This window comes from Bactrocera tryoni, chromosome 1, assembly GCF_016617805.1.
Source record: "Bactrocera tryoni isolate S06 chromosome 1, CSIRO_BtryS06_freeze2, whole genome shotgun sequence".
NCBI lineage: Eukaryota > Metazoa > Arthropoda > Insecta > Diptera > Tephritidae > Bactrocera > Bactrocera tryoni.
In genome coordinates, this window is record NC_052499.1 from 42252354 (window position 1) to 42263465 (window position 11112).

General features: G+C 38.5%; 1 protein-coding gene across 1 annotated transcript; it reads left to right on the plus strand.

Annotated features, from left to right (window-relative positions):
- On the plus strand, positions 1 to 5344 carry LOC120767921 (polycystic kidney disease 2-like 2 protein). Its single transcript, XM_040094324.1, has 9 exons — positions 1 to 151; positions 210 to 669; positions 734 to 958; positions 1027 to 1258; positions 1315 to 1545; positions 1606 to 1848; positions 1916 to 2157; positions 2232 to 2285; positions 5200 to 5344. Exons 1-9 carry the CDS (start codon positions 1 to 3, stop codon positions 5342 to 5344), a joined length of 1983 nt encoding a protein of 660 aa, XP_039950258.1.
- Positions 5345 to 11112: the final 5768 nt, after the last annotated feature.

Below are 11112 nucleotides of genomic sequence, written 5' to 3' on the forward strand. Positions count from 1 at the left end.
ATGGAAAAGGGTGAGGCAATTTCCAGCAAAAAACGTTTTTCAAACGCCACCAAGAAGACACATCGCATTTCTTATGAAAATGAGGACGCCGCACGTTCGGCGCTGATCGAGTTCTGTATCTATGTCTGTTTTCTTGTGATGACGCTATTGGGTGAGTAGTGTTGGGTTACGTTAGGGACATGGTTGTTACTCATTATGTTCACCAACAGTGGCCTCTTCTTCACGCAACATGTCTATGTACTTCTTCAACAAAGGTATCGAAAATATATTCTTATCGCGTGAAGTCAACACATCCTCCCACGAAGCATCCGTGAGGTTCGCTGAATTAGCCACTACAGCTGACATGTGGGCATTTCTAGAAACTAAATTCATCATGGATCTCCATGGTGTAGATGATAGAGAAGGTGCAGTTGAAGATGACAACGAAGGAAGTGAAAATAGCAGCGGTGAGGGTAACACAGCTGGTAGTTCTGCGGAACGCAGACGCCGGTCCGCTGAGGACAAGCTTGTATTTCTAGAACAAAATCTAGTGTTGGGACCACCACGACTACGGCAGTTACGTGTGAAAGAGAATAGTTGTAATGTACATAATGTCTTCGGCAGGTATTTCTCCAAGTGCTACGCAGACTATTCGAGTAGTGATGAAGATACCACCGCCATATATAAGGGGTAAACGTGTGAATGCTCGAATACTATATTTCTCGCATTCTTAAACCGATAATTGATCTTACAGCACCAAATACAGTACGCTCAGCGCATTAGGCGCTGATTCGATTTGGGGTCAAATCACAACCTATCGCGGTGGGGGTTTTGTGAGAAGTTTGTCTTACGACTTTAACGAAAATAATCAAATTTTGTCTGATTTGAAGTCAAGAAAGTGGTTGGATCGTGCTTCCCGTTTAATAATGGTGGAATTTACCCTCTACAATGCCAATAAAGATTTGGTAAATAATATTAAGTGGGTTGCTATTGTAAGTTAGTTGTGTAGATTCTATAGTTGACCAACTTTTGTTGTATTTTTTATAGATTCATTGGTGAGTTGCCGTCAACCGGTGGTGTGGTCACCACTTATAGCATAGAGTCGGTGAAATTGGCGTCAGTTTTTTGGAGAGATGGCATAGCGATACTGGTGATAGGTGTTATATTTTATCTTTTCATTTTGTATTATACCATAGTTGAGATTTTGGAAGTCATACGCATCGGTTTCACCAATTATGTGCGAATACTGTGGAATTTTGTGGACTTTTTAATAATTGTTGTAAGTTGAAAATTATTTGAAAGTATTTTTTGGAAAAGGCACTAGTTTTTTTACAGTTAGCATACTACACGCTATTCTACAACATTTGGCATCCCTTTTACGTCAACGGGTTATATAAACGCTTTGAGAAGAACCCAAATGAATACCTGCAGCTTGACAAGCTGTGCTTCTGGAACTTGACATACCGCGCTGTCTTCGCCATTTGCGCGTTTCTTGTGTGTATGAAAATATTGAAATTCATTAGCTTCAATAAAACAATGCGTCAGTTCAATGCAACAGTGAGCACAGTAAGTGTCACCACTCTGGATTAGCAGAATAATACTAAACCACTTCCGCTTATTTTTCAGTGTTTTCGTGATCTTTTGGGCTTCAGCGTTATGTTCGGTATCGTATTTTTGGCTTACGCTCAGATGGGTCTATTACTGTTCGGTAATGTACACTATGATTTCCGCAACTTCAAAGAGTCCTTGTTGACTATGATACGCATGATATTGGGTGATTTCGACTACGAGGGTATCGAAGAGGCGAATCGTGTATTGGGGCCTATATACTTTCTTACATACATAATATTGGTGTTTTTCATATTACTGGTATTCATTAACAGTCCTATAAAAAAATTTACCTGCAATCTATTTTAATACTGTTACCGAATTTCAGAACATGTTCCTGGCTATTATTAATGACACATATAGTAGCGTGAAGAGTGATATTAGAGGCGGCCGCAATTATTTGTCAACTTATCTGCACAAGTTAATAAATAAATACTGTCCGAAGTGTTGCCGTTGTGGTGAGCAAAAAGATGAAGAGCTCGGTCCATCAAGGGAGGGTACTCCATCCCGCGATGCGAGTCCACAGAGCAATCAAACGAAACGTTCTGTTGGCAAGGATAATGTAGTAGAGTAAGTGTACTGTGCTATATGACTATGTGTCACTGAATAACCTCCGAATGACAATTATGTTATGTTCTGTGCAGTTATTTTGAACCCATCGGACGACAACAAACGCAAGATCCTGCGGCGATTAGTCGGTAAGCTAAACAACGAATTCAAAGATGATGTAACATTACTGAGTAGTGTGGTATTCACATGTGATCGGTAATTATTTTGAAATATGAATGTGTGTGCAGTGGGGTTAGATTGAACATCAATCCCTCGAAGACGGCCATCGTTCTGTTTTCGAGACGCCACATCCACCAACATGGTTGGTCCTCATACCATAACGGAGTTGTTCCGCAAGGATGAAGGAGTTGGTAGGGAGGGGTATTGGCCATAACTTTACGGCATGCGCTATGCCAAGTTGCTAATGGGTGGTCACAACCTTAGTCGGTTTAAATATGTAATCAACCTCACAAGGGACAAATCAGGCTACTTCTTGCTCTTTACACTGGCCATTGCATGTTCTAGAACTACTTTTATACTAGCACGGGATTAATTTCTTGTGCAAATTGCCGGTTCTGCAACATGTAGCCTGAAACTCTAGCCTAACTGCTAATTGACAGCACAGCAGCCTATAAACGCTGGATAAATGCCTTGGATCCCTGTTTCTAAATAGGGATCACTTCGCCTCAATAGCACTTAGCAGTATATTGGAATTTATCGATATGCTGGGGTTAAGTGAGGCATTGTGACTTAAGAGAGGGCGCATTAGACTTTAGGACGCGGTGCAATCCTCATGTATTTATCTATCTGTCTATCTAATATTGACCAAGATAATTAAGCGGTAATCAGAAATGACTTATATCCGGTTCGTATGACCGGGAGGGGGCGTGTTTCATTAAATTAGGTTGAATATTTATGTCTTGAACAGCGTTTATTAAGTTTAACACGACACACAGAAAGAAACGTCGGAAATCCTATATAAAGTATGTATGTATATGTTCAGCTTGACAAGCCGAGTCGATTTGACTATCTTTCCGTTTGTCAGTATATACGGCAACTAGTCCGTATTTCCTATTTCTTATGGACATCTCCGTTTGACTTAAGCTATCCATAAGAAATTTTACAATCTTCCTTTTTGCTTCCCTTTTGTTGGAACCAACGATACCGTCTCAAGTCACCGTATGAAAAACTCTTTTACACGGTATCCACGAAATTTGGCATGCATTACTTTCCTAAGCAACGATACAATATCCGAGGAAATGGTTCAGAGCAGACGACTATAGCATATAGCTGCCATACAATATAAACGAAGAAATTAAATTCGTTTGTTTAAATCGGTTCACTACTTTTTAGGACTTGACTCGCAGCTAAAGGTGCCCAAATTTTTGACTTGTTACCTAATTTTACTTTTTTGTGGGTTTATTTTGGCATTTTGGATCACGTTTCCTAGCGCATTTCCACCCTGTAGTTAGAGATGATGGGATACTCAGTTTTCACTAGGTTTGGCTGAGAATCTAATGAATTATGAGTTAAGTACATTCAACTTATTTTATAACGAAAAACTCTCTATTTTTGGAAATTTGCCTTAAATAGTAGTTATGCAGAATAATTGTTTCTTGAGCTATACCAGACACTTTTATTGTCGCCGGTTTTTTTAAATACTTATCTGCATAGTCTTTTTAGAAGTATTGCTATAATACTCAGCTTGAACTGATATCATAGGCTTTGAATGAGATTCCTTCTAATGAAAAGGCAATTGAAGTTCAAGCGACAAATTTCGCCAGTCATTGAGTTCGATGGGTGCTTAACTTGTAGTAGCAAAAGCTAAAAGGTGTAACCGCAGACTTAAATCTGGTACCACGGGGAGCAGTTAGGCCTTGGAGTTCGCTCCAATCTGCTCATTGGGTTTGGCTCAATGGTGTCCAAGGTGAAAAAAGTGTCCCTCCCGGTGACTAATTGGATTCAAATAATACTTACAAAATTCATTTATATTTTGGGGCGCTTATTAAAGCATTGTTTTGACCTATTTGCTTTTAAGCACTTTTGGGTAAGGTTGTCGTGGGCAGGTACTTACGTACGTTGCTTCCCAACCATCTTATGTCGGGCGGTATTAACTGATTTCCCTTCAGCGTACGCGCTGGCTGAATTCCAAACGGTTTGTCGCAGATCATCTTCATAATACTTGGTAGGAAAGATGGAAGACTATATTTGGTTTTGGCAAGGAATAGTTTTCCTTTCTCGGTTTCAGTATGAAAATAAATTAGGCCTACCATGGAACGGAGAGAGTGTAGAAGGTTTGAAACTACTAAACGCTTTGCTAGCAATAAGGTATTGTGCGACTTTTTCTACTGCTAAATCTATATCTGACAGAACAGAACTTATCGGGAGGAGATACTGAGAGTGTATCTATGGAGCCAGTTCGGTCACATTTGTATGTGTTCTAGTTTGCTTTGGTAGATTCTGTACATCGGTAGCTGTAGATCCCCGATATTAACTTTGAAGTCAATGTACCTGTGGTTGAGAGCCCTAAAAATTAATGTACTCGAACAGAGCCATTCTTCTAGCATTACAGTTCGAGCTAACCCAGGCTGTATGTTGGAGATTCGCATCGGTCTCTATAATGAGTTGCATTTCTGTCATTCCGTGGGCAGGTTCCGTGCCACCAAAAGCAGTGGGTTGTTTGGCAATCTTCACCACTGTGATGTCGACATGTTTGTTAAGAGAAAGAAGTTGTTTTGAGTTTTGCATAGAGTGCAGGTCCCTAGCGTGACCCTGCCGTTGGCATAAAAAATGTGTAGATTGAATGAATTTAGTTCAGTTACCCGGGGCCCGAAGGGGCTGAGGTCCTGGATTAGGGTTAGGTTAAACTTATTTTTTACTAGTCTTCGACCAGGTTTGTGCACTTATTATTTTATAATAGGTATAGTAAAAACCTAAATATATTATTTACAGGAAAAACATATATGTATATTTAAATAAAGAGTATTCTTCTTCATAGTTCTTCTTTTTCACATAGAGTATATTTGGCTATATATTTAACTTAATCCCCTATTTATTATTTAGTTTAACGGCACGTGTTGCAGCTTTGGAGGATGTGATCGAACAGCTGATCGGAGATGTGGATCGGACAATGCGCAAGGTTTTACCAAGTCGACGTCAACGACAAAATGCGAGACAAAACTCGCCATCTCAACGGGCGGAACGCTAAATAAAATTCGAGGGAGAATATTTCTCTAATATAATTTTTAGTCAACAAATTCATGTTTGTTTTCGTTTAACAATTAACTGTAATACAAGTAATTTGTTTGTTTCATAAAAGTTGTGAATATACTCTTTGATGGATATGTATAAAAAATGTATTGAAGTTCATAAATATTACGAAGAAAATGTGCGCAAATAAAGCAAATATAAAAGCATTCACTTGTTAATTCTCTTTATTTGTATTAAGTTTAGCGTGTAATAAAGCTTAAATATCACAATAATTGTATCTAAATAAGCTCTCCAACTGTGCGCTGATATGCCCCATTAGTTTTCTCTATGACCTAACACTGTAAAATTACTCTGATATCATGGGTTATTGCAAAAACTAAATGTGTAACAAACTCTGTGTAGAAAGCTCAAACAACTCTTTGCTTTCAAAAATATGCTGGTTTTGTTAAATATTCTCAACCTGCCGTGGCAAAAGCTTACTTCCAGCTCCATAACTACATTCCGATAATAATTTGAAACTAGTTATTACACCTCGCCGCAGTGTAAGCTATTATTCAAGTTATAACATACAAGTATTTATATACTTGCATGCCATTTATGTGTATCAAGTACTGCCCGGCCTGATTTTGTTTCTTATTAGATTATAATAACTATTAATACTCTCGTAATATTTTGAACAGGGCGTAACACATTTTTTAAAGACCTAGATAGATTTCCTTCAAATTTAATGCCAAACACATTATTTTTGGTGTGGAATCAAATTTCTGGTTCCGAAACATTCAGCAGGTTAATAAAGGCCTTCGTTGATAATGGTTTGTCGCGAGTAATTGTTTTTGATTGCTACAAATTATTCAAAGAGGGTCGAAAACGCCTTGGCAACGAAACGCTTCCAAGACGTCCAACAACATCAACTGATGAACAACACGTCAATTAAATAAAGGAATTGGTGCTTGAGAATCGACCATTAACAGTCAAAGATCTTACTGGCATTGTTGAAATATCGGAAGAATCAGTGAAAACCATTTTAAAAGATCATTTGGGCCTAAGAAAAGTGAAAGCATGATGGGGTTAAAATCACTAATTTTTTTCGAAAACCAGCGTCGCATTAACGTCAGTGAAATAATGCTCTCCGCCTACCAGGATGCCCTGAAACGAGTTATTACTGGCGATGAGTCTTGGATCTATGCTTACGATCTGGAAACGAAAGATCAGTCACCCAAATATCGTGGCAAAGGTGAGACGAAGCCAAGAAAACACGTCAAAGCAGGCCAAAAATAAGGTTAGCTTGACAGCTTTCTTCGATTATCGAGGTATAGTGCGCTACAAATTCTTTCCGACCGGTCAAACTGTCAAAAAAGAATACTATTTGAGTATTATGCGTCGTTTGCGCGAAACTATTTGTAACAAAAGACCGGAATTATGAGCAGACAACTCTTGCTATCTGGCTGAGTTTTCCAACCAATATAATTATGTAGATATATACTACTGTGATGGTGAATTTTTAATTTTTACTTCACGTGTTTTTGGAATCGGTAATTTTTTTTTTGTAAGTCGGTAGTAGTGTTAGTAACATCTATGCTAAATTTCACGTCAAAATATTCATTAGTATGTCTGAATTTATTGAACAAAGAATTGCGATAATGCATTATCTCATACTGCACTTTTTATGTGTGAATATTTCGGCACATTTTCAACTAATATCGTGCGGCAAATTCACATGACCAAACCGAGGACACCTTTTTGACTCAGTTGAGGATATAAAAGCTGAATCGAAGAAGGCGTGATAGCCATAACGACAGAGGATTTTTTTTCATAACTTCGAAGTCGTGGAAAATTTCGTCTATCTAGGAACCAGCATTAACACCAATAACAACATCGTCCACAAAATACAATGCAGAATAATTCTTGCGAACAGGTGCTACTTCGGACTGAGTAGGCAATTGACGTGTAAAGTCCTCTCTCGACGAACAAAAACCAAACTCTATAAGGTGGAAAAGGACTTGGCTTCGCTTGGAATCTCCAATTGGCGCCACATAACAAAAAGGAGAAACGAGTGGCGCGCTGTTGTTAACTCGGCTATAACAGCGTACGCCAGTAAGAAGAAGATAGAACACCAAACAGTGACTTTTTGAGTATGAGAGTCAACAATGCCTTGCGGATGATCAGCACTCCAGATGCGACAATTTTGTTATTAACGTACCCATTTAACCAAAAGTGGAAATTGAGATCCGTCGCCATTTCGTTTTGGCCCATTCATTGAAGGTGCGATGATCGTTCGGCTCTATTTAAATGATCTGCGTTCATCCGCAAATCAAGCTCTGAACCATATTTTATAAATTTTTAGCACCAAGCCATTTACTTCACGTTTAAATGAGAGGTATAACATCGCAGAGACACATAAATTTATACGAAAGTATTTATCTTAACCAGCCAGCCAGCCTCTCGTTAGTGATGGGGGTCTTGACGGGCCACTGCCCTATTGGCAAACATGCTGTAAGACGGGAATTCTACCGGACGCCACATGCATAAGCTGTTTGTAAGAAGATGGGGTAGTAACTAGCCATAACTTCCTTCTTGACTGCACAGCTTTTGGGAGATCAAGACTTAGACACTTGGGGGCGCATACCTTCAGACATCCCACCGAACTGGCGGGCGTAGAAATTAAGCGCCTTTGCAAATTTGTATTGGCTATGACGCGATTCACCGATCGTTAAGTCCGAACACGGGAGTTCTATTTTCAATGGCTTCACAAAGGACTACATCCAGTCCACGTGCGATCTATGATCAGCCATCTTACGTAACCTAACCTATTTATCTTAACGCCCTCACTTGTTTTGGTGTGATTGATATTCCAGTTAAAAAACAGTAATTAATAGTTTGAACTTGTTAAGTAATACCCTTAAGAACTTAAGAGCGATTCATAAATATTTAAGCGTTGCAGATTCAAATTAGAAGTACCTGTTAAATAATTATTGCCGGTGATTACTCAGGTGGTAAGTTCATAATAAATAATACAAAATAATTTATTATATGCTCTTAATTATTGCTTAGGGCCAATGTTATTTATTACAATATTCTTTAAATGAAAAACTAATTAAAATATTTATTAGAAAATTGAAATAATTGACTAATTTCTTTTCTTTTTTTTACTTAGATTACGTAGTATTTTCATTTGGTGCTTCAAAAGCTTCAAAGTTCCTACGAAAACTAGTAGAGCGTCGAGACAGTAAACTCAATTATTTTAACCTAGAAAGAATTTTTGGTTGCCGTCAGTGAACTGCCGCTACAAAGAACCGTTTTTATATTGTTATAAATTTGGTGGAAAAGTGGTACAAGCCTCATGGTTAGAGCTATTGCATTTGAGTTCAAACAATCTTAAAGAAGGCTTTTGACATAATTGGTTCATGCAATAGATATATATAAATATGCTCCAGAAATAAAGAGATAATAAATTTGCGAAACCCGTACAGGAAGCATTATTAACTTAACTAGAATGTGGATGCATAAGAACCTTACAACCAAGTCCTGGAGGTTCGGGCGAGTTGCTGTCGATATGTGTGACCTGAAAGAAAATAATTCTTATTGTAGGCCACAGCTTCAGGTAGTTCAATAGTTGACTGTATAGATCCGAAATAGGAGTTGGGTCGTAGGGGAAAAAACACAGTAGGCTTTCTCATCGTCAACTCTAGCTTGGGAACTCGGGAAGTCGGGAAGTATTTTGTGCCCATTTTGAACATAAGATTGGAATACTAATATGATCAAAAAAGAGTAAGACTTTGTTCATAATCTTAAAATTCTTACTTTATTCTTCAAAATCTGTGTCATCTCTCAAAGTAATCCTCCTTGGTTCCAATAAAATTTTGTCAACGTTTTTCCAAGCCTTAAATTCAGTTATTAAAGTGAATTTCCGGAACAGCCTTCAATGCGCATAAAGATTCACGTTCAATATCATCGATTGACTCAAAATGGTTTCCCCAGAGTGGTCGTTTGAGTTGAGGATATTAGTTGAAAATTTGGTGAAAAACTCATGAAAGCCCATGACCAGGGCTTGTTTTTACGAATAGCTTCGTGGAAATGATACACAGCACTCAAATAGTATTCCTTCTTGTCAGTTCGATTGGTCGAAAGGAATTTGTAGTGCACCACACCGCGATAATCGAAGAAAAATGATAACATAACCTTGATTTTTGATCATTTGTACCAATCAAAAACACTTGAAAATTCATTCCACAGAATTGAATGGAACTTCTTAGTAGAATAATTTCACTCACCGAAAAATCGAGGAATGCATTTTATGTACTTCAGAAAGACAAGTCTATACTATACACTATTGATTATTTTAACGTGACATTGAACCAACCTAGAAAAAAATATATTATGTGCTACTATGCACATATTCTATGAAAGTTCTCCTCATAACCCGATTCTTTTGACCCACTTCTCCAACATTTTTAACTTATCTGAAAATTCACAGAAAACGGTGGTGGTCAGTGTTTTTTTTGAGGATGGGACATTTTGTGCCTATGGACCTTCTTCTTCTTCTGTATTGGCGTAAACCAATAGCCGAGTTTTCAACAGTGCGCCTGTCGTTTTTCATAATGATCGTTGCTCGATCTGGTTGGTCGCTTTTCTATGCGGAGACAGCCAGGTAGTTTGATGAATTTCTCTGTGCTTGAATTTAGTACTACAGATAACTATGTATATTTTGGGTCCCAATTTACCGACTGTTGTGCCATAGAAACCTTCTTTGCCCACCCCGACATTAAAAACACTAAGCATGATTTTGACATCTTGGCGAGGCAGCTCTCAAAGGTGCGTTGCAAGTGCTCATAGAAGACATCTTTGGTCATATCGTCCTTATCTTCCGTTGGGGTGTGGGTGCGAACCACGGATATGTTGAAGAACTTCGCTTGGATGCGGATTGTGGCTAGACGTTCATCCACCGGGGTGAACGCCAGAACGCGACGACGGGGTTTCTCTACCACTGCAAATCCCACACCAAATTTGTGCTGCTTTATATGGCCGTTGTAGTAAATGCCACAAGGACCTAACCGTCTGAGTCCTTGTTCCGTTCATCGCACTTCTTGAACGGCGGTGATGTCAACCTTTACTGTAACGAGGGCATTAAAAAGCTAGGCGTCGGCACCTTCCCAATTAAGGGACTGGATATTTCAGGTTCATGCCCTCATGTTCTTAAAACGTAGTCCTTAATACGTTTGCAGTGGTCGTTATCAAAATGGAGTCTCTCATCCGCCCCGTTGTTTCGTTTTCAATGGATGTACAATCCTGGGGAAGGATGGTTCGCCTTGTCACTTTAGCTCGCCTCCAAACGGATATTTTTTGGCTACCCAGAGGACATTTGATCTAAGACCGGAAGTGGTGAGCCGCTGGAACCATATGTAAAACAATCGTTTTTGGTCACTCTAATTGAATAAAAATACTAAAATACTATATGTGTAACATGTTACACAAATATAAAAAAACTGAAGCACATTATATGAATAGGTCATTGTAACCCACCTATACTAACGAGGAATTTGCCTTGTGACTGGGTGAGGTATTTGTAATTTTTTTAATCAATTTATGTCTGAAAAAATTAGATCATTTTCTGTTTGGGTGTAGAAATGAACGCATCAATATACATATGTGTATTACTTCCTCTAGAGCATATAAATATGTATTCGAGTATGTAACTAGAGTGCTATGTGAACCACCTGTTCGATTATCTCTGATTATGCGCTCGAGCAGCGAACAAAAGACTTCAAC